This window comes from Oryzias latipes, chromosome 12 (assembly GCF_002234675.1).
Source record: "Oryzias latipes chromosome 12, ASM223467v1".
Taxonomy (NCBI): Eukaryota; Metazoa; Chordata; class Actinopteri; order Beloniformes; family Adrianichthyidae; genus Oryzias; species Oryzias latipes.
Window position 1 is genome coordinate 1,938,077 of NC_019870.2, and position 24,320 is coordinate 1,962,396.

General features: G+C 44.7%; 1 protein-coding gene across 3 annotated transcripts; it reads right to left on the reverse strand.

Moving 5' to 3' along the window:
• Positions 1-1,711: 1,711 nt before the first annotated feature.
• LOC101160748 (hyaluronan and proteoglycan link protein 1) lies at positions 1,712-22,453 on the reverse strand. 3 transcript variants are annotated; one of them, XM_023960803.1, is made up of 6 exons: positions 22,314-22,453; positions 10,015-10,149; positions 5,998-6,158; positions 5,708-5,906; positions 3,927-4,229; positions 1,712-3,693 (listed from the first exon to the last, which is right to left on the reverse strand). In XM_023960803.1, exons 2-6 carry the CDS (start codon positions 10,118-10,120, stop codon positions 3,404-3,406), a joined length of 1,059 nt encoding a protein of 352 aa, XP_023816571.1. In that variant the 5' UTR covers positions 10,121-10,149; positions 22,314-22,453; the 3' UTR covers positions 1,712-3,403. The 3 variants fall into 3 exon arrangements, with proteins under 3 accessions (XP_023816571.1, XP_023816569.1, XP_023816570.1); XM_023960801.1 differs by having other exon boundaries at positions 5,998-6,161; positions 22,314-22,444; XM_023960802.1 differs by lacking the exon at positions 22,314-22,453 and adding an exon at positions 10,301-10,389 and having other exon boundaries at positions 5,998-6,161.
• Positions 22,454-24,320: the final 1,867 nt, after the last annotated feature.

Here is a 24,320-nt window from a genome sequence, read left to right on the forward strand (position 1 = left end):
TAGATACGAGTTCATGTGCTGTCATGTGTTTTCCTAAAAGTTTTTATTATTTGAAGAGGCAGAGTCGTGGTTTCTGGATAGTTTTTTGTTTCTTTTGTCTTGCTTAATATTCGTTTTACTGCTGCTGGTATAAACAATATTTGCTTTGTTGTTTTTGAAAAAAACTTTTTTTTAATGATCTGGTAAAGTTTTTTGGGGAAAAACTAACTTTTTTAATGGCTCATGAAAATGTCAGATAAAAATATGCTGCACCACTTTTTTGTCTCTGAAGTGACATTCAAAGATTTAACATTCGGGAAAGTCTTTGAGAAACAATTGAGATTAAAAAAAAGTTCCAACAATAGTTTCCATCTCACGTATGTGCAAAACTTGATCAAAACTCTGGAAGTGTCCAAAAAAAACACTATTTGACAATTAGACAGTTTCCATTAAATGATAATTATGTGAATAAACACAAACCAGCTGATGTGATAAGTCATTCAGAAACACGGTGACGGATCTGATCAATACTTTGATTGACAGCAGATACGTTCAGATTTCCGCCACGGCGCTTGTGCTCATCATCATCGATCAAAGGAGACGTCAGCCGTGGAGCGCGAGCTCCGTACACGTGGGAGGGGCTACGGATGAAGCCATTTTGGGAAATGGTGGTTTCCAGAGGAGCTTCCACACGACACACGCAACTTTGGTGGTGCCCACTGTGCAGCGACCAAGGGGCGCATCGTCATCCGGTTGTTGGTCATGTGACTCATTTAACTTGAAAAATTTAACGTGTTTCCGTTGCAGTTTTGGGAAACGTGTCTTTTTCGAAACGCCTCAAAAAACCACTTCCTCCAACAACTAACTTTTTTTTCCAAAAAATGCTGTTGTTTTTTTTTTAAGCTGTTGTGTTTCCATGAGGCGAATTTATCATTGCCAATCCTATTTGCGCAATTTAATAGTCAGTGTAAAGGTAGCTCACTATAGTTATTGAAACTTTGCATGGTTACGTCAAAACAATAACTGTCTTCTAACATTTTCTTTTTTACAAAGAAAAGGTGTAGTTGCACAGCAGGACACGATTCCTCCCAGCTGTTAGTCTGCAGCTGCAGGATGCTGTTCATGGAAATGCATCGAAATACTTTCAAGCATTTGACATGTGTGTTTTTGGACTGTAAAAGCAGGTGGCGAACACTTGAACCCTGGCAGACCAGCTTCAGTGAGTCCACTCTGCACCGGCGGACTTCCTTACATGGAAGAACATGGAACGTTGGCACGAAAAGGTTTTGCATTTTGTCCTTTTCTAGCAGGCTGTGGTTGATCAACATGTGGAGGTGCTTGAGCAGTGAGCTCTAAGGCCGGACAGCACGTCTAGCCGGCTGCTGCAGAGTCGTGTTGAAGTGTGCATGCATTCCTCAGACCTGACCTCTGTTCAAGATCAGTCACAAGAAGGTTTTTCTCTGGGATTTGGTTTAACGCTTCCTCTATAGACCGTATTTATCTGATCTTCTTGGAGAATGACACCTGTTGGAAAAATTGTAATTTTGGTTAGGTCATAACCAATTTTTTTTATTAACTCTCCTTAAAGATTTTTAACACTGACAAAGAAGAAAAAGATGCATCTGAACAGGTAATTTATTTACCCGGCTGCTAAGCACAGTATAAACGTAAATACTGGTTTTCTATTTTGGTTTCTTTATATCGACAAACACAATGAAACAGAGAAAAGAAATACTTTTGTTTTGTTGTTTTTTTGGTTTTATTTATTTAAGGGGAATTTTGAAATGCCAAAAAGTACATGGATCCAGTTCAGAACCCCAAATGAGTTTTTCTTCCTACAATTTAACTTTTTCTGCAGCTCCAATCTGTTTTTATTTTCTATGGAGCCCTGTAGATTTTAAACAAGGACAACAACACTTTTCATTTTTTTGCTCTAACTTAAAGCCAACTTTTCACTCTAATGTATGAATTGTGAGTTACAGAATCATAAAACTGAAAAAATGAACACATTTTTCATTCATTTTGTGTTAGCCAGGCATTAAAGTAGCTTTATGGCAACCTGGCTCAATTTATTCTACGGTTAAGATTACATTATTTGCATTTAAAAAAACAAATCAGTTTTTTTTTACTTTACAATAATTCATATTTTTTTCTATCTATTCTACCCAAGCTAGACGTGCTCTGAAACCCAAGCCAAGCAGATACACAGCCACAGATTTCATTGTAGAAGTGATTTAATAGAGAATTGGTGAGTTTTTTTTATTCATGCTTTTTTATTTTCTGCCGCTTGGTATATTTTCTCACTTTTTAGATGTTGATTGTAAGTTACTTTGTCGCTACTCTAAGGCCAAATCTGAATTCCTCCCCTACCCCTCTGGCTCCTCCCTTTTGCTCCAATCGAAGGGGCATTTGAAGCTGTAGTGGTATCCCAAAGTTTTTTTTTTTTACGGAGGAGCTTTAGTGACTTATGGCTGGCTAACCCTCCACCAGTAGGGTGATCTGTGGCGTGGAGAAGTTTACATTTAAATGCAAGTATTGAGTCTTTATTTTAGCATGACTTTTTAACGTTATAAAATGATGTTGTTGTGTATTTTTAGAGCGCTAGCAGCTAACCCTAACTCAGCGGGAGATGATGTCATTGAGCGGTAGTAACATCCGGAATTGAAGACCCTATTTCTTTCCATGTCTCTCCACTTGGAGGGAAAAATGTAGGGATAGGGAGAAGCCGTAGAGGTTGGGAAGCAATTCGGATTCGGCCTAATTGTGTTTAATGCAACTAAAATAATCTTGGATATTTTCATCTAAAAGACAAAATAAAGAGTCCATCTTTCCAAAACATATGAAAACACAAATGCATTAACAGTAATACATGTTCTAGATAACCACTTCCTACAGAAAAGACGTACACTTCCTGTTTCTAGTTCACTTTGCTGTGACTCTTATGTTTGGTCCAAAAGACTTGTACAAAAACATCAAATACTGGACTGTAGGTGAAGTACAAAGTACCAGTTGGAGCACCTTGTTCAGATCGGACAGCGAGGAATGGCGAAGCAAACAAACTTTAGGCGTGTATTCTAAGCACAACAAGTGGCCAAAGTTTTATCCAACAGTCAGGTATGAGCCGTTCACAGTTTTCTAGTCCATTTCTGGATGTCAGGATCGCTGTGGTTATGACAAACCCTCTACAAGGCTTTGATTAAATAATGATATGGGTGTAAACTGTCCTTCAAGAGGATCATGTCCCAGATTAAAAAACGACATGAGTCAGCTGGCATCATTTTTCTATGAACTAAAGCATCACAGTTGGATTGGACGTGTCAGTTCCTCTTTTTTTCTGTTGTTTCAGCTCCCCTGGTGTGTTCCTTAGATGTGTTGTGCATGCTTGTGAACTGTATGCAGCTGCTTGCAGAAAGCTCTGTGTCCCTCAGTTGTTGCCCTTGAAGCAGTAGACTCCGTACAGCTTGTGCTTCTTGTCAGGGAAGCCGTGAAACCTCACCGCCGCTTCTGTGGGACTGCAGCGCCTCCGGGGGCGGGAAATCGGATAACGTACACTACCGTCTGCCAACCAGCCTGCGTCGCAGCGGTCGTAACCCAGCAACTTCCAGGCAGCAAACATCTGGCCAACCTTGGCAATCTGAGCGCCATCTTTTTGACAAGCTCTCACTGCTTCATCGTAGGTCAGCTTGGATGGATGGATCAGGTAGTAGAAGCGACCTGAAGAGTAGGAAAGGAAAGGAGGCTGATGGGAACTAAAATGCTTTCTTGAGCCAAGAAGATTTAAGAAATTGCGTGACAGTCATCCTGTGTGTCTAACTCGAGTTTCTCAATTGAAACTCTGTAAGATCAGGTCTAGACATGCAAAGATTTCCACACCCTTTGGGTCCAACAAACCCAAAGGGTGTAAAGCCTGCCCCCTTCTTAAATGGGGTAAATGGTTTGGTCCTTACCTTTGTGGTAGGAGGTGAAGCAGAAGACATCGTAGTGGCCCTTGTCCTTGTCTCTTAGACCATAGTTACGGATGCCAGGGGTCGTGTCTTTGCCCCCACAGGGTTCCCTGGGGGTGGTGATGGGATACTGCACAGTGCCATCACTCAGCCAGCCAGCATTACACCAGTCCATGCCCCCCCGCCATGCGTCATACAGCTGGTCGAAGGATGCCACGACGGCGTCTTGATCTCGGCACGCCCGCTCTGCGTCGTAGAAGTTGAGGTTGTAGCGACCCAACCGTGGAAAGTAAGGGAAGATAACACCTGCAGGCAGGGGGTGGAAGCAGAGAAGAGCTATGAAGAATCAGCTTCTGCCCTGAGACGAGCCCATCCTCTGAGCCAAAGCTGAGACCAAAGTGTCCTCGGGCAAGACACGCAACCCCACGTTGTCCTGGATGTCACAGGTTGAGGCTAGAGTAAGACAGCGGTTCTGCAAGTGTATCAATACCTAGCCCAATGAGTCAGGAAGGTGTGGTTGTGGAAGTGAAATGTTTTGCACTGATTTTTCGTTTTCTTTTCTTTTTGGAAGTTTGCCCCCCAAGAGGAATAAAGACTAGCAGCAGCAAGACAGAGTTTATGTGTGTGAATGAAAGGAACCCAAGTGAAAGACTGAGGTTACAGGTAGAAGAGTGCAGAAAGAAGGTTGAGGATTTGAAGGATCTAGAGTCAACAGTCCAGAGGAATGGAGAGTGTGAGTGCATGCAGAGCGGAGAAAAGTGATAGAGTTACAGCTCAAATGAAAGGGAAAGGTATAGAAAACTGTGGTGAGAGCATCCATGTTGTTGGGCCTAGAGACTGTGAATCTATTGGTAGAAGAATGCTGAGTCTAGAGCTGCAAGGCAAGAGGTCTAGACTCTAGAGGAAGACCAAAGAGGAGGTTTCTGGATGCAGTGCAGGAAGACATGAAGGTAGCTGGTGTTAGAGAATAGGATGCAGAAGACAGGGTTAGATGGAGGAAGCTGATTTGCTGTGTCGACCCCTGAAGGAAAAAGCTGAAAGGAACAGAAGAAGAAAAAGACAGGATCCGAGTAACTTAATGGAAGTTAATTTTGTAATTCTGCTTTCATTGCATGTAAAATTACGTTTTTACTTTTTTGTTAGTTTGCAAATTACAGTAATATACATTTTCTTTAACTGGACATTTCTTTAACTGGACACTGGCTTCATTCTTCATTTTTTTGACCCCAGTAAATGGTCTACGCCATTCAGAGTGTCACACGTAAGGGGGTAGACAGCTGGTTCCAATTGCAGCAGGTTTATTGGCTCAGCTAAAAGTCAACAAAGCTAAATCCGAATCAGGCAGGCAGGGGTCAAAAACGAGCATGGGAGCATCAGAGAAGAAACAGGAATAGTCAGGATCCAGGAGAGATTCGGGACAGAAGGAAGGCAAACAGAGTCAGAGACAATACAGGGTCAGGAAATCAGAAGATAAGATACAGATAAAACGCTCGGTAATGCAGGCAGAGTGGCACAAACAATACTTCACACTGAGTGAGCCTCAGTACAGTGCTTAAGTATGCTGTGATAAAAAAAAAAAAAGGTATGCCGTGAGTGATTGCAAATGAAAGTCAGGTGTGTGGCATGTGCACTGGGGGTTGTGGGAGATGTAGTTCATTCAGTACTCCGGAAATGGTTCCCGCCGGTGACCAGAGGGGTAGAGGAAGTTCTGACTACTGACATGCTGCACATCCGCAATTTTACTCCTCCTCGTGTGTTTTATGGTCTGTTCTTACAAGTCTTACCTTCAAGGTCCAGGGAAACCACCACCGTTCCATCCTCCAGCCCATCAATGACTTCACACTTATATTTCCCATAATCCTCCAGGGTAATGTCTGTGATGACCAGGGAACATTCCATCGGAGAGGAGCTTTGAAGGTGCACCCGTCCATGGTAACTCCCAAAACTCTTTTTATTGTAATCCATAGCAACAAAGACGTCCTCCTACAAGAGGGTGAAGGCAGGAAAAGAACAGTTTTAGAATATTTACCGTAAGCTTAGCACATTTCAGATTCTGAAAGATGTAACTGGATACTTCTTTTAGGTAGTCAGAGGTTAGTTTGGTCCATTTAATCCTCATCTTGCGACTGGGTGCCAGTGATTGGTCCCTCTGGATCTTGCAGGGTAGAGTCACGTTTCCGCCTCTCCTTGAAACCACCTTGGATTGTTCTGCCACCAATGTGAGGCGAGGGCCATCTTCTGAAAAACAAAGATGGAATCTGTGAAAGAACTGCAGCTTCAAACATTTCTAGAGCCCACAGGTCTCGCCTTCAGGTCAGAACCTGCTGATTCGAGACAACTGGACCTGACACCGCTACAGCACACGTGTTGTCCTGGTCCTACTGGCCCAGCACTCACAATATCCATAACAATCTGGACCTGAGAGCAGATGTTCCTTCTATCCAGTAGGTGGCAGTATTACCTTATTTTTGTTTGTTTACCCTCCACCAAAAAAAGATTGAAAAGGAAATGAAAAAGAAGGAGATAAAGAAGGAAAGATCTTCTAGAGCTCAGAGTGTATCCCTTAATTTTTCTATGGTCTGTCTTTAGAGCACATCATTTGGTTCCACACCCAGATGCTTTCATGGATTCATAAGACAGGTTAAGTTCAATTTTGGAAAATCATTCCCACCTCTACGGCGCCAGAGTCCTCTGAACCGATATCTGAACCACCTTTCACCTTTGGCCCAGCCTCAGCACGCTTAATCAGGTTCAAGCACAGACAAACCAACAGACTATGGGTCCGGCGTGAACCCAGAATCCGTGTCAGGGACTTTGCCTCCTTCAAACCCACTTCTCGGAAAAGCTCTGTTAGCTAAAATGTTTTTGTTTAGCATTTCTTGTTTTTTTTGCTCATGTCCAGGTTTCAGAAATGATTTTGTCTGTAAATATGGAAGACTGGTGTTTGCTGGCCTTTGTGTTCGGTGTGAAAGCAAACCAAAGAGTCACGTAACTTTAGAGGATACGGATTTAAGGAGTAGGATAAAAACGCTTGGAGCGCCTCTCAGGCAGTGATGCCACAAGCAAGCCGCCGTTAAAACTGTGTGAAGCTTCCAGGGGGTTCAGCCATGAAACACCACGGTGGTATCACAGGTTCCTTGTGTTGTCATCAGGGCTTGAATGAGATGCTGAGATATCCTTCTAGAGAAGTGCTACTCCACCAACTGAGTGAAGTCTTAAACCCAACTGGGTTCTCACATTATGACATCACAAAATGAGGAACCGCCCCTTCCAGGAAGAGTTTGCACTGCCAGTTCTGCCCCAGGCTAATACACACACACACTTTCTCAGTGGAGCTAGTGGTGATCGACTAAACACTTTCCTTTTCTATCCACAATGTGCACATCCATCTTTGCAAAAGTTCGGATATTGTTTGTTTTCGTGGGCGAAACGCCGACACGCGGCCGAGACCGACGCTAGGATGACGTCATGAAATGGGCGGCACCCACAAGGAGCGAAAGGCGGAGCCTCAGAGATCGAGTCATCTTACTTCCGCGTAGGAAAATGAGCTGTGAAAATAACTTAATATTTCATCAAATGTATAATTTTTTAGTGTGCCAAAGGTAATATATTATCATATTTATGGATATAGTTTACTCTGAAAGGCTTAAGAAAAGCAGGATATACCCTTTAGTTAGGATTCTTGTTAAAATTTATTCCAGTTTGGCGGGCCAGATTTTAATAATGCAAATGGCCCCTGGGTCGTAGTTTGGCCACCCCTGGACTGGAGTGTGGCGTACGGACACTGTGCGATACCATCACGCGTGTCTCATAAGTCTGTGTAACTTCAGGTAAGACTGTTTTGGAACTTTAGGTTGAGGTGGGAAGTTTTTGTGAATTCACTCAGGTTTGGTTTAGTCTTTTAGTGTTTGAGTTTGAAAAGGTTTGTTGGTTGAGGGTCACGTTCTCTGTGAGAACCGACAGAATTCTGGGTGTTTGGAAGTATGCCTCATTGTTTTCAGAACCACACGGCTTCTCTCGTACGACAACCTTTTGGGACCTCGCTCGGAATGGAGATTCTCAGTAACAGAAACATTGACTTCTGTTTAGAAGATTTGGACTTTATTCTTCATAGCTTCAATTTCTTTCTTGTTACGGCTGCACTAACGTTCCATTGTGGAATGTTAGGACATAATGTTATCTTTCTGTCCCTCATCTCTTTTTGCTCGTCTCGGTGGAAGTTCTTTGCGGTTTGTGGTTATTTTCTGGTCGAGTTTGTCGTCTAGTTTGTGGTGGCCGACGAAGCTGCTTCTTTTGAGCGGTCCACAGTTGGGGAGCGTGGTGGAGCGGCCAGTCTGTCAGGAGGATGGTACCACAGACGATTCTTCTGCTGGCTTGGCTCGTCTTCCCTCCAGCTGCTGTGTAAGCACGCGTCCAGGTTGAGCCCAGCGGCTAATGGCCCATCGATCCGTTGTTCGGAGCTGATGGGCCGTTTCAGGGGGGAGTTTTTAATTTCTTTGAACTAATTCTTCTCCTGAGGATGAGGGTCTGCAGCTGCTGTCATGGTTTTCCTGTTTGTTTTCTCTGATCCGCGAGGTCTCACGTGTAAACCTGCAAAGCCATCTTCTGTTGGTTATCTTGGTTAAAAATGGCTGCTTTTAGTTAAGTCCCCCAAAACGGTTTTTGCATCTTGTCTAAAACACGTTTGAAGAAGCTTTATTCAAACCAAGCCTTAGAACATCCATTGGATTCTGTTTTTGTTTCGGTTCCTTTTGGACCATTTTATTGTGTTTACATTTACGTCTGATGAAAAATATTTCAAATAAATTTACTGGACTTCGTTTCGACTGCTGGAGATGAAATGGTTTTTGAAAGAACAGTAGAAAAGTGAGGTTTTGTTCTTCTTTCATGTAGAAATCACAGTTTAACATATTTTTGAAGGTATTACTGAAGTAGTTCAAGTTTAAAGCAGTTGTTTGTTTTCATGGGTTAGTATTTTAAACCGCTTTTAAAGATAATTACGTCAGGGATAATGCGCCCGACCAGGTGTCCATCGTCACGAATTAACGGATGAAGTGGAAGCCTGAGCCATCCCACGCGGAGCGGAGGGCCGTTGCTCTCGCAGACTATTTGATGCGTGATGCAGCTCGTTGTCATGGTAACGGCTGATCCGGCAAAGCGATATATCTATGCTGATGATCATGATGTGTTAAATAAAGCATCAGCTCAGAGAGAAAGTTCAGCTCTTACCGCTTGTTTTTGTCCAGAATATGAAGATAAAGGTTATTTTAAAGATTCCAGCGGAGTGATACAGAACATTTAGGCTATGTGACCGGAACTCCTTTTTTATGTATGCATTATCCCTGTGGATTATTACTTTTTAATCTGCACCTGGCAACCAATCACCCGGACCATGGGATAAGAACATTTAAGTGATTAATTATCCAGCTATTACTGTATTCAGATATTAAATATTAAAGTTAAGCTCTTAAATATTTCATTTAGTTTATACATTATAATCTTTCAATCAGATAAAACACAGTTTTGGACATTTCATTGATATTTGTAGGAGTTACTTCTTATTTTATTCTTGATTAAACAAAATCCATTTGAAAATGTTTCCTCGTTATTTTAAATGACTGTTTTCTTTGATCAGGTAAAAATCAAAGAGCAGAAGCATCTTCAGGAGACTCCCAGACTATCAATGAGGCTTTTAACCCTGGATAATCCAACAACATCTTTCTCCTTGGCTTTTAGAGTTCCTTTAAACTTTTTTTTTACTTCATTTTGAACCAAAACAGCAGCCAAAGGAAAATAATTTGACCCCGTGGGTTCTCCGGGGTTAAAGTCATTACGACGGCCTCATGCTAGAAGAACCGAGGAACGCTCAGTCATGTTCATGGAAATGTGGAAAGCTTTTCCTCAGTGATGTTTAATGCTCCTCCATGCAGCTTCTGATTGGTCCGCACCGCCGTTCTCCCGCCTGAGCAGTTGTTTGACATCTTTCCAGCAGGATGGAAATGAATGAGGAAGGAGAAACCCTCCAGAGTCAGGGTCACCAACAGAACACAGCAAGATCTCCGCTGATTCGGGAGCGCAGAGGGCAGCTCACCTGTGACATAGATGGTTCTGGAGAACTCCAGGTCCGGGTACAGAACGTCTAAAGCATTCTCTGCCACGCTGACTGAGACCAAAGCACAGATGAGCGCAGGAATCATCTCGGCTCACCACGGCGGGGCTCCGATCGCTGCAGAGACACACCACACATGCAGGGAGGGGTTATCGTCCGGGACATGCAGCTGAAAGTATCCCTGCAGTCGCACCGTGCAGCTGCATTTCCATCTGCAGTGCTGCCCCCCCCCCCCCCCCCCCCCCCCCCCGGAGGACGCTGTCATTACCACTGGAGTGCACGGCGCCGCCTGCCTTCCACTCTGAACGTGTTCCACGCAAACACAGAGGACGGGGAAACCAAAGTTGACTCAGCACATGAAGAACCCCTCACCCCCACCCCCATGCACAGGCAGGATGTGCCCTCCCCCCCCCAAAAAAAGAAAAAAAAACTAACCAGAATTGTGTACGTACTGTGCAGTGTCACGTTCCCTCCAGCACCTCTCAACTTTACAGACAGAGCGGCGGTCTGCAGCGTCACCCCCCCCCACACACACACACACACACTCTGTCTCTGTGAGGACAGAAAGGAAACAGCCCCCCCCCATCCTGGGCTTCATCCCAGCAAAGCAAAGCAGGCCTTATCAGTGGATACGGATGCAGAACACGGGACCTTCATGTCTGAGCTTGACCTCTCTGGAACTCGACCCTTACGTGTTGTAGACGTATTCACTCTGACGTGTCTCCGCAGGACGACCACAGGAAAAAGAAGAGCCCCTCTACGGGCCCAGCAGTGGACAACCTTGAAACTCCGTCCGGGTCACCCGGGACCCACACCTGCAGACGGCCAGTGTTCAGACGGAGAGCTGGAAGTGTTCATAGCTTCGAGAGCATTTTAAATTCTAACTGTCTGAAGAACATACATGCAGATGTAGACCAACCAGCTGACTGAGATGGAAACACACTTTTTGGAATTTCTGTTTTATCTCGTAAAAAAGTCAAACTCTCTTTTTAATCTTTAACTGTTTACTTTTATTACAAAAGTTAAAGTTTAGAAAATGTTTTTGTTGTTATACTAAAAATGTATTTTTTAACTAATTTCAGTTCATTGGCTTTCTATCAAGTATTGACATGAAACGATGTTTATAGAGTAATTAAGTTACTTTTTAATTACTAAGTACTTGATTTACTAGATTACTTTTTAGATCAAGCAGTGCTTAACGAATTGTTTTTAAGTAATGTTCCTATAACACATCTACTTCTGATGCACCCCCCCGTAGTCTTCATCGACTTCGTCCCAAACTGCTGATGCTCTTCCTCGTTTGCCAGGAGGAGTCAGCAGAATAAGTGCAGCACGCATCACTTGTTACCCCTCCCTCCATGAAAACGATTAACACAACAAGGGGGGTGGCAGAGCGACTGCATCACTGTGTGTGTGTGTGTGGGGGGGGGGGGGGTTCTCTTTCCTTATGAGAAAGGTGACATCCTTTAGTCCGTGTACATGACAGGGCGGAACAGGAACATGTGATGAGACCACATGAAGATGGGGGGGGGGGGCAGAAGCAGCAGAAATGATGCAGAGGACTGAAGTTTCAGCTCCATGAGCAGTTGGTGACTTTAGTGAGTTTCAGCCTCGTTCTGAGATTCAGCCGATTTGATGCAGAGCGCCTTACGGAGCCCTGGACATGACGTACAAGAAAAGGTTTTTTAAATTATTCCCGCAAATTAAAAATTTGTATCAGCAAATTAGAATTTTGTGCTAATAACTTGTAATTTTGTGCAAACACTTTTGCATTTTGTGTGAACACATTAGCATTTTGTGTGTACAAATTAGCATTTGGCGCACACAAAATGAGCATTTGGCGCAAACAAAGTTAGCATTTTGTGCAGAAAAATTTGTACTTCATGCACACAAATAGTATATTGTGGGAACAAATTATAAAATACTGTAGCGACCTGGGGGTTAGCCCCGCCTTCAGCCCATAAGACTAATGGGAAGTGGGGAATCTTGATGTGAAAACCATGAGTGAGAGGGCTGGGAACACAAGTGATCCCCATGCTGTTAGGCTGTTCGTGGTGTGTTGCCTGTTTCTTCCTCTCTGAGACTGTCCGGGGTCGTGTGGCGTATGGAGCACAGACAGCTCTCCACAGACAGACAACTCCAACTGCATTTCGTTGCCTTGTACCTACATGTGCAGTGACAATAAAGTTGAATCTAATTTAATCTAATCTAAAACTTAGCCAGTTAATCAGCAGCTTGGCTCTTGCTTCCCCGCAAAAGTGACGTACCAGCTGGGTCGTTACAATACTATATTATTTTGTGCAAACAAATGAGCTTTGTGCACACAATTAGGATTTTTTGGTCACAAATTAGCATTAAGTGGACACGAATTAACCTTTTGTGCACACAAATTACCATTCTGTGCAAATAATTAGTATTCTGTGATTAAAACTAGTATTCTGTGAGCACAAATTAGTGGTAGGAATTGAAGATACTAAATAGTCTAATACTAATAGTAATTTGTCCACACAAAATGCTAACAAAACAGTATGTTTTTTATTTTATTGGTTCAGGTTATTTAGACCACCTGAGCTCAAACGATGGAACAAGGGGACACTTCCACTAACAGCGTAAATGCAAAAACGAAACGTCTGATTGGGAGTTCTGGCTCATCACTGTAGGCTGGTTCTAGCCCAGATATGGAGATGGAGATAACACTGACATCATCGCCCCGCCTCCCCTCTAGAAATGCTTATGCAAATTGAATAATGCGACAATGTTCGCAGGGTGGATGTGAAAATGAAAATCCCCTCTTTGCATTTTCATTTTAATTATGACACAGAATACACGTTTTTAAGTAAAAAATAAAATCATTTTGAAGTATTGACTTTTATTTTTAATTATGCTACAGAATTGCTTCCGTACTTAAAGTGCGCATTAGTCTTTTAACATCCACTGAGTCATTTCCTGCGTTCAGCAGACCGTAACGGTGGGAACGTTCCTCTGCTTCCACCTGTGTGGATGGTAAACAAGGCCAGGTGTGTGTCTGTGTCTTCCTCGTCTGTCCTCACATAGAATGAAGGTTCTGCTCCTCCTCCTCCTCCAGGACTGTTTTACAGCCCTTCCTCACCTGCTTCCAGGTGGATTAATAAAAAAATAACCCATCCATATATGTTTTTATAAAAATTGCATTTAGTCCCTTCTACAAATTTAAATGAAAAAAAAAAACAGAGAAAGGCGCCATTTTTTTTTTTAACTTGTCCTGTCCAACAGCTAGGCAGGCAGATGAGAGCTGAGGGCCTCTTGTGTTGGACATATTTTACTTTAACAAGAGGGGTTATTAATCTTCAGACAAACCAAAGGTATGTCTGAATAAACCCCTTTTGTAATTGAGGCCAAACTTTATTAATTTCAATCATGTTTGAAAATCTTTGGTGTTGGACCGGACGGAAAAGGAAAGAGGGGAAGAAGAGAGAGGGACGTTAGAGAGAGGGGGGGGGGGGGTAGGAGGGTGATAATAGGAGGGGAAGGGGGGTAAGACCATGAAGCAGCATAGAGCAACAAGTTTACTGGTTGTTTATCATTATGGTAAGGTTCAAATGTAGTACAAAAAGGGCGGGGCCTGTTCACACACACACTCAAATGTTATCAACACACCTGCTAGCTGCAAAAATGTCCACCTGTCGACATGTACACAAAACAGATAGTGTTCACACACGCATACTTATGCCTTAAAACCAACTAGTGTGAAATATTTCATTCATTCAATCATGCAAACTATTATTGCAAAGGTGAGCTAACACCTGTGCTCAGGTGAGTGTTTATGTTCGAAAAGGCGCCATTTTTAAAAACATTTTTTTATGAATTTGTGACGTGCAACTCTCAACTTTTTTGCCTCTTCTGTTTCTTTAAATCTGGGGAATTTTGAATTTCTGTAAAGAAAACAAATGTGAAATATATTATATTGCAATATTTACTCCAATGTCTTTTAATAATGTGTGCATTTTTAACCCTTGTGCTATCCTAGGCACTTTGACATTGGGAGTTGGGTCATCTAGACCCACTAGACAGTGCTCTGAACCTTTTTTCTTCAATGATTTGTGATCTTCACTGGTGTCCATGGATTACATGAAATCTTTCCACCTTTATCCACCTTTGTCATGGTAGGGAGAACACGTCAATGGAAGGGGGGGGGTCATCTAAGATAGCACAACGGTTAAAGTGAAGAACAGTCTCTCAGACTCAGTCAGACTCAGATGAGAGATTCTGATTGACCTGATCCACCTGATCCAGGTAATTAAGTGCAAGCAGAGCAGGTCCAGCTGGAAAACGGGGTCGGGTTCTGGTTTAACGGTCCGTTCCGTCCAGGCAACATAAGATAGAGTCACTTAATGACCTCAAGACTTAATTTTAGCCTCCAGACGTTTATAACGTCAGTGAAAAGTGTTTACCCTTCAGGTCAAACGAGCTGGGAGTGAAGTCATGTGTTGTCCCACAGCGAGCAGCGGGACCCCTCCCCGACCCGACAGCTGGAACTTTGTTAAGTAACCATTCTGAGAAGGAGCCGGCGCCAATGCAAGCATTTACACACAATCAGCCTCTGCGTGGTGGAAGAGACTCTGAAAGGACCTGTGTGTTCACGTGTGTGTGTGTGTGTGTGTGTGTGTGAGGCACCAAAGCAAACATCAGACCTGACATCCGCCAATGAAACGCCTTTTCGCCAACATCAGGCTCCTTTGTCGGGTCGACCACTGGAGGCTGGTTTCAGAAATGTCCCAGCGATTTATTTTAAAAATGGAGTCAAACAGCTTTTTGTGTCTTCAGATTTAATTCATTACTACTATTTTAAACCAGCTGTTTTTATTTAACTACATACATGTCTAGGCGCGTGGTGTTATGTTTATCAGGCGGGTCGACAAAAAAGCAAACAAACTTGAATTTACTTTTTCCCGCCCTTTTATGGAATGATCCATGCAGGAAATGTCTGCTGACGACAAACCGAGTTGAAGGTCTTCAGGTTTGTTTCATTTTGACGCTTTATTGATTCAATTGTTCCCATTTTTGTTTGAGCAGTAAAGGAATCGACAAAAAGGTCCTCCGACGGACAGGCGACCTGTGACCTCCACCTTCACCCGACAGTAGTTGGGGATAGGCTCCAGCAGCCCTGCTGTGATCCCTATCGGGATACCGCGGGCTTTTCCCACACTTGCATTTGTAGGCAGCTTCATCGGTTTCTGTGGTCGAGCAGGTAGACAGTAAAGCGGTTCTCTCGTTGGGTAAGCTCTTATTTTGAAACATCAGCAGCCCCCGTCTGCAGAAACATGAAGGAACCGGTTTGTATCTGACGTTTCCAGTCACGTTTATTAAATTAACGCCCTTTTTGGTTCTTCTGAATAATTTAAAACAAGACAAATATTGGAAGTTTACAGTTCTGTTTCTTTTAGCCAAAGGAAATTTAAAACCGAGCCCCTCATTAAGAGCAAAACTTGGAGCTGGATCTCGTTTCTCTTTTTGTCCTCTTCTCACAAATTTCACCACTTTTAGTATTTTTCTTTATCTTAAAAGCCAAATGATTTTCTCTGTTCACCAACGTGTTACTGAATCCTTTCCCACAGAGTCGCAGTGAAACTAATTGAACGTCTAAATATGTCTTTGGGTTTCCTGCTGCTGTCCAAACATCTGTGGCTTCTGCACGGCAGCTTGTGGCTGCGCTCCGGCCTCGCAAAGCCCAGCTTTTCTGTTTCCTGTTTACCTCCGCCGGGAGGAAAACTGAGGCAGGTTGGTGTCAGTCAGTGTTTGGCAGCTGAGAAGCAGCGATTCCAGGATTCAGGTTTAACGAGGAAAGAACGAGTCTATTAAAGTGGAGCATCAGGATCTGGGCTGTAGTTTATTCTGTCCAGCCAAACGTAAAACAATCCTTTCACTGACGATAAACACTCTCAGAGCCTCAGAGGCCTTTTTAACCCCTGCAGAGGTTCTTCTTTTAAAAGTTGAAGTTTCCGAGTTTCGTGTCGAGATTTTGTGCGATTTGCTCGGATGCGGAAGTCAGATGCTTCTGACGGGCGGACTCGCTCTCAGGCACCAAAAGGTCAGAGTTCGGCTCAGGTCAGAGGTGACTCCCACCTGACCTGCAGGTCACACAGGAGCTTCCGGCTCTCAACAAGCTTTGAAAGCAGTTTTCTCACTCATTTTGGTTTGTTAAGGAAAAAACGCAAACCGTGCCAAACTGTGGATTTGTTTCTTCTTCTTTTACTTTATCACCTCACCTCAGCCTTCCAAATGAAAGCTTTTGTTTTGGTAGTCTTGCCTCCTCTCGGCGCTGCCTGCTTCCTTCTTAGTCCCAGCGAGGATGTCTGCATTTTGATAGCAGGACTCGTCACAAAGACGGCTCGCTGAACTAGCAGAAGAGCTTTTCCCCACAAGCGGTTTGGAGATGACCTCATCTGAGGGGAGGCGCGAGGGCCTCCGACCCCGTGTGGAGCGGCTCCTCAGGCCCGGGGAGAAACGCCAGGAGCTCCAGAGACCCACATGTGGCTTCCATCGCTGTGTCTCTGCGTCGACGTCTGACATGCTGCAGAGCGGCTCACACCACCGCGGGACCAAAAAAAGGCCTTATCTGGACGCACGGATGACGTCACACGCCGTCCTCACCTCATCGCTTTGTTTGGCTGAAACTCTGGCGCAGAGCCGACCAAACCCCCTGCAGATGGTTGGAATGGGGCGGAGCTAGAAGCTCGTTGCCCGCTAAAGCGTATTTTCTATGTCACAAATACGATCTTTTGTCAAACGGCTCCTGATTCACAACGATTTGAATGAAGAAATCCTCTGAGATGCTGTTTTAATCTTCATTTTCTTTATAAATGTCCTCCATCGTCAGAAAAATGCCACGGGAGCACAGCTGACTTGCTCCCGCCATCAGCAGCTGCTGCAGTGCAGACGCCGTCTCCATCTTTGAGAGCACAAAGCACTCTGGGAGATGTTCGGCTGCTGTGCGGCTGGATTGGGAAGCTGCTTGTCAGAGGTTTTGTTTTTTCCTGACCTGCGAGGCATTCAAGCGGGGGGATGCCGCTGAGTCGGCGCTGCTTCCTGCTGGTTTGACCCCCACTTTTCTGGTTTGAGCGCAAACTGAACAGTGGAGACAAAAGCTGTTTCCAGCCACTTCCATAAAAACAAACGTACAGTCAGTACAAGTTTCATTAAAATAACTTCTACATTTGCGGTCATTTTTCAATAACATCACTGTAAAACACAACTAAATGTTAATTTACTTTGTATAAAAGACGTGAATCGAAAATTCTTTTATTTTGAAAAGTCTTAGTGACTTTTCAGCTAGTTTCTTACTTTGAATTCATCGTCATCATCATTCTAACCACGGCTGAGCCCCTGCTGCCTTAGCGGGCTCTGATCCCCCGGGCGGGAACCAGGCGCCGTGGCAGGGCGGCGGGGGTCAGAGGGGGCGTCTCCGTCTCCGACCCAGGCCTCAGTACCGCCCCTGGAAGCCGGAGTGATCCTCCGCTGGGGACCCAGCGAGCAGCAGTGACAGATGGACCGGAGGATGTTCAATTGGCCGTTCTGCATGTCAATCACGATTATTCGCTGACGGAATTTTAAAAAAATACTTTCTTTTTCTGGTTATCTATCTTTGACGGCCCGCGATGGACCTAATGATGGTGTAAGCGCCAAAGCGGCGAGACTCAGGGTTCCTCATTAGCTTTTGCGGACAATCATCCACTTCCTTTTTCCAGGACATTTGCAAAATGAAAATAACTGGAGCCAGATCAGTTCGCCGGGTGACCACTAGTTGGGTTGTAACACAATTACGTCTCCATTTACTCCCAACAAACAGTCCCACTTTACAGCAGAGGCAAACATAGGGGCAGTTTCCCTCCAACCTGCAGCAGTGTGTGCGTGTGTGTGTGTGTGTGTGTGTGTGTGTGTGTGTGTGTGTGTGTAGGGGTAGCTACAGAAAAGGCGTGGTCTTTAGACTGACACGTGACAGTTTTGTGTTTCTCACATTCAGAAAGTGTGATGCCATGAACCCTGATCCTCACAGCTGGAATGCTGACATTTCTGAAGTGTCCGTTTTTCCTTTACCTGGATAAACCTTCTAGTTAAATTGGATGAATGGACCGGTTTAGACGTGCAGAGATCTGCTGACGGATCCACGGGGAAAACAATGATCCGAGAAAGAGACACAACAGAGTCTGCTTGTTGGTTCTTCCCGAGATTCTGGAGCAAGAACAAATACTGGGGAGGTTGTAAATCTTCTCATTGTTTGCAGGAAGGCTGGAAGCTCAGCCCTTCTGGACCCCACAGGTGGATGGAGAGTCAGTGCAGGTAAAGACCCACTCCCACAAAAAATTGTGTTTTTAGCATGTTCTTCTGGCATTTTTCCGACGAGGGCATAAATAAGGAGAATTAGGATTAAAACAGATTTTTTCTCTATTCATATGGTGAGTAAGGAGCAGATGAAAAAAATGCTGTTAGCTCCGCCCCTTTCTGATGCATCTTTAGAGACAAATAGATCCACGAACGTCTGTGTTTTCCTCGTCTGAGCTGGAATCTGGATCTGAACTGTACGGATGGATAGCTATGATGTTGCTGCCATTTTTGTTGATCCACTGATGTTAGGTTGGTGGTGTGAGGGGCTGTAAACAAAGAGCTCTCAGCAACAGAGAGGGGAAGGGGGGCACCAACAGTTCCGCTCGGTGATTTTTTAATAAACTCCTGCCCTACTGCAAAAAAACTAAGTCCTTGGTTTTGGCCAAAAACGGCATCATCATAATGAAAAGACCTCTGATAGCACTTTGAAAATAGATCAAAAGATGATCGGAGTGGGATTTTCAGACTGGACTTCAGGAAGATTTAGTTCCCAAAGAGGTTTGGGGTCACAGAGGTTGATGCTGTGGCTTAGGTTTGGCAGACAAATGATAGATGAAGAAAAGTCTCCAGGTTTGCTGATGATCAAATGTCTTTTTTCACAATGAAGCTGAGAACATCTGGACATCAAGGGACGGTGCTCAAAGACGGGGAAGCGTCAGAGATCCCGGATTTGGCGTCTCGATTTAAAAGGCCTCTATCCTGCTTTTTTTTTAGCCTTTCAGAGTAAACTATTTCCACATATATGATAATATATTACCTTTGGTACACTAAAGAAAACTTTTAAATGAAATATGAGTTATTTTCACAGCTCATTTTCCCACCAGGAAGCAAGAGAACTCGATCTCTGAGGCTCCGCCTTTCTCTCCTTGTGGGTGCCGCCCATTTCACGACGTCATCCTAGAGTCAGCGTTTCTCCCACAAACTAAACAACATCTGAACTTTTGCAAAGACGTATTTTCATACCGTGCATAGAAAATAAAAGCGTTTAGCCAATCACCGCTAGCTCCACAGAGAAAGTGGGGGTTTGTTAGCCTGGGGGCGGAGCTGGCAGTGCAGACTCTTCCTGGAAGGGGCGGTTCCTCACTTTGTGATGTCACAATGTGACCCACTGGTTTTCCTGGGTTGGGAGGGGCTGGTGCTCAGAGGAATACTCAGAAATGAACGGATCAAAATACAGTTTTGGGTGTTTTCTGGTAAGGAATTAACGTTATAATACACTTAAAAGCTCAAACGTTGATTTTGCGTGACATAGACCCCTTTAATGTGTTGTGACTGACAGACTGTGGGCGACTCCGTCCAGCAGATGGCAGAGGTGAGTCGTTTTCCAAAGCAAACAATGAGCCAAACATTCAACCTGGTTTAAGGTGTTGTTTCCTGGTTTCCACAGACACACCCACTGAGCTACACCCCCCTTTTCATTCGCCTGCACACACTGTAAGTGTTTGAGTTATGGGTGGGTGCAGGGGCGAGGGTGGGGTCCAGCACACAGAGAGGGGTTGTAGAGGGGGGGTTTTGCACTCAGCCCCTCTGCTCTCAGCCTTAAATCTCTTTGCCTCTTTCTTCACAGCCGTGGTCGACCACAGCTATGACAAGTCTCACAAAAATGACGGCGAGCTTGTGACGCCTCAGCCTGAGGAACCCCCCTCCCCCTCCCCCAGTCCTTTAAGTGAAAGTGAGTCTGATGACGATCGTTATGTTTCCTCAAACAGCCGACCAGGCGGGACGTCATGGTTCAGAAATTAAAAATCAATGAGGAAGGATGGATGAGGTTAAACCCCCCCCACCCCCAGAAACTTAGAGTGAATGAAAGCCTCCATAGTTTTGCCGTGGAGGTAATCATCATTAGTGACCATCAGGAGCTGAGAGGCTGTGACGTCAGGAGCTGGAAAAAGATCAACACTCATGTTTGTTGTGATTTCCTAATGGAGCGAAGCGGCCACCGCCGCCACCGCCGCCACTGCCGCCACTGCCGCCACCGCCGCCACTGCCGCCACCGCCGCAAATCCATCCCACAATCCCCGAGTCTGCACAACCTGCCCTTTACAGCACCTTCCTCTTTAAAACTATTTCATCACTTTTTATCCGCTCATTATGAACACTTTCAGCAATAGATAATGTCTTGTTCAACCTGACTGGAACTGACAATTTATAAAGGCCAAGGCTGGACGCTGACCCACTGGGACACTGAGCAGGTCTTTAAGTCTGCTGAGGTTCGTCTGTGTGTTTCATTGGGCTGAGAAGATTCTAAAAGCATCAAAACGTCCTGGTTTTCTGCTTTGACTCCAAATGTTTCACAAAAGAGGAGCGGAAATATGAAAATGAGAATAAAGTCAACAATATACGACGAGAACAACCTCTAATTATAAGAAAATACAAAGAATTTTACATGATTAAAATCACAGAATTTCGATTTTTTTAAGAATAAAACGATGAAATAAGGCAATTATTTACAAGAATAAAGTTATGAAATAAATGAGAAAAAAGATTTAAAATGTTAAAAGAATTTTATGAGGAAAAAAAACATACGATCACAAAAAAATTAATTTTAGTTTAAATTTAGGAAAAAAGAACAATTTTTAAACAATTTACAAGAATAGAACTGTAGTTGTTCATTTTTGCTTTAAAAGTTGTAATTTTACAAAAAAAAGGAATTTTCTGAGAGACAAAGGATTATGTTTAACTTTTAAAATGTTTCAACAAAGACAATCCAGTTTGTTTCTGTTGCAGACAAAATATAGAAATCAGGGTATTTGGGGGGGGGGGTGTGCTTTACAACTTTATTTGAGAAAAAGTAGGACTTTTTCCTTATAAAATCACAACTTTTAAATGAGGCACGATGACTTTAGTCTCATAAATTGACTTTTTTTTCCCTCACAATTTTACAACGTTAATTTCTTAAAATTTTGGATTTTTTTTCCTTAACTTTTGATGACTTTATTCTTTTGTGTTTTTTACTCTTATGGTTCTTCTAACCCACCGTCATGCAGGAACGATCATTTTCAGAGAAATACTTTGAAGCTTCTGCTGGTTTCTGTTTGGTTTAATGTATTCAGTTAAGTTTGGTTTGAAGGTTTTGCTTTTTAAATCCTCTAAGAACTACAATTCCCAGAGCCCCGCCCATTTTAACTGAAGATCCCAAAGAGAGTCTATCCAGTAGCATGGAGTGGTTGGAGATGTTCACTTTTAGAAATCTTCTCTGCAGAAGACACGCTTGTTAATAGAGATATTTTATCTTTAAATCGTTTTTTTAATAGTTTTCATCATCGCCCCCTACTGGACAAACCTGATATGATTGGAAGAGCAGTCTCTGCGATTTCGGTGTAGTTAATAACAATTCTGGCATATTTTGTCTTTAAAGGAATAATAATAAAGTTGGTGTAATGGAAACCCTTCTCCCCCCAGGAAGGTCTTCTGTAGTAAATGGACACCTTTGGAGTTTCCTCCAGAAGGTCCTGTTTCTGAGCTCCAGTTCCTGCGGTGATAAGATGATGGACAGCCCAAAGGAACGCTTTAACCCGGGTTATGTTCTGCACTACAGCCCCCCCCCCCCCCCCCTTCCCGTCCAAGTACGAACGCAGCAGCCAAAGTTATGAAAAACTTCAGATTCAAACAGGCGGAAAGGCCGTTTGAAGTCCTCCTCCTCCATCAACCAGAAGGAGCGTCAGGAGGAGGTCGAGATGCTTGGCTCAGTCCTGAGTTAACTGTCGTTTTTGATTATCAGCATGCAGGCTCTTTGTTCTGACAGATCTGTGTCACTTTCTGCGTTTTCCTCCGTTTCAGCACAAACCTCCTAAAACTCCCGGGAATCTTTATTTATCTTTTTCTCCATTTTCTCGACAAAGAATCTTTTCTTCAAACTGTTTCTCCGTAAAGTCTTTAAAAAACTTCATCAGGCAGAGAGAAAAAGCAAAGCTTCTTACCTCGAGCTGCACTTTGCGGCTGGAAGTCAAACTCTGCGCGGTTCCAAGTCAACTGAGGCGCAGCAACGTCCGCGCGCGCAAATGAGCGGCGGCGGGCGGCGCGCGCGCGCCCCTGCGCCCTCCCCGGGTCCAATGGGGCTCCGGGGTGCTGCGATGTCACACGCAGGGGTGACAGAGGGGGAGGAGGGAGGAGAGTTTGGGATCAGATTAGCAGCACCTTCACGACTGTGGAACGAGGACAACCACGCTGCTCCTCAGCTCAGCGCGCAGGAGCGGGAGGAGGAACACCTGAGGAGCAGGAGGAGGGAGGAGGAACACCTGAGGAGCAGGAGGAGGGAGGAGGTACAACTGAGGAGCAGGAGGAGGGAGGAGGAACACCTGAGGAGCAGGAGGAGGGAGGAGGAACACCTGAGGAGCAGGAGGATGGAGGAGGTACACCTGAGGAGCAGGAGGATGGAGGAGGTACACCTGATGAGCAGGAGGAGGGAGGAGGAAGACCTGAGGAGCAGGAGGAGGGAGGAAGAAGACCTGAGGAGCAGGAGGATGGAGGAGGTACACCTGATGAGCAGGAGGAGGGAGGAGGAACACCTGAGGAGCAGGAGGATGGAGGAGGAACACCTGAGGATGGAGGAGGAGGGAGGAGGAACACCTGAGGAGCAGGAGGAGGGAGGAGGAACACCTGAGGAGCAGGAGGATGGAGGAGGAACACCTGAGGAGCAGGAGGAGGGAGGAAGAAGACCTGAGGAGCAGGAGGAGGGAGGAGGAACACCTGAGGAGCAGGAGGAGGGAGGAGGAACACCTGAGGAGCAGGAGGAGGGAGGAGGAACACCTGAGGAGCAGGAGGAGGGAGGAGGAACACCTGAGGAGCAGGAGGAGGGAGGAGGTACAACTGAGGAGCAGGAGGAGGGAGGAGGAAGACCTGAGGAGCAGGAGGAGGGAGGAAGAAGACCTGAGGAGCAGGAGGATGGAGGAGGTACACCTGATGAGCAGGAGGAGGGAGGAGGAACACCTGAGGAGCAGGAGGAGGGAGGAGGAACACCTGAGGAGCAGGAGGAGGGAGGAGGAACACCTGAGGAGCAGGAGGAGGGAGGAGGAACACCTGAGGAGCAGGAGGATGGAGGAGGAACACCTGAGGAATAAGAGGAGAGAGGAGGAGGGAAAAGGAACACATGAGGAGGAAGGACGGAGGAGGGACACCTGAGGGAGCTCCTGAGGGTTTGATAAGAAGAAGACATTAGAGACTGACTGAAAACAATGTCTGTCACCTGGTTCCTTCTGTGGACCTTAAAGGCCCGTACACACCGGGACGAATATTCGCCAGGCGTTACTCGCCAGCGTTTTTCGCCACGTTTTTTGTGTTCACACCCAGGCGATTTTCGCTGACGATGAGCCGAGTGAACATGCAATTTCATTCCCTGACATTAGATGGCGCTTAATGTAAACAGAAATACTCCTGTACACAAGGTGGCGCTGAGCAACTTTACGCTTCTTAAAGTCGCTTTTCACTCAGAAGAAGAGAGCAAGTATTTACGCGCTTGTCAGAATCAAACAAAGAAAACTTGAATATTTCAAGCATCAGTAGCTCCAACTGGTGCTTGGTTCGGGGATATTTTAGAATGTCCGTCATTATTTCTTCGCGGCTGTGTAGACGCTACTTGGCGTCTATCTTCTTCGCTGGTATGTGTGCTCAGAAAGGCAGTTTTGTGTTTGAGCGCCCCCAAGTGGTGTTTTACTGTAACTTCAGAAGCTCCAGACACGTGTGCAAAAGCGCCATTCTCATTGGTCGAATAGATTTCGACGCGAGGCGTCAAAAAAAAAAAAACGAACCCGAGGCGTTTTTTTTTTTTTTTTGACGCTTTGACGCGTGGCGTTTTTTCGCGTCGGTGTGCACACTCTCGTTGGTGCCCTTTGTTTAGTCACGAGGCGTTATTTTCGCCTGCGAAATTCGTCCCGGTGTGAACGGGCCTTAAGAGGTTCAACTTGTCTTTTATTTTAGAAGGTTCTAGT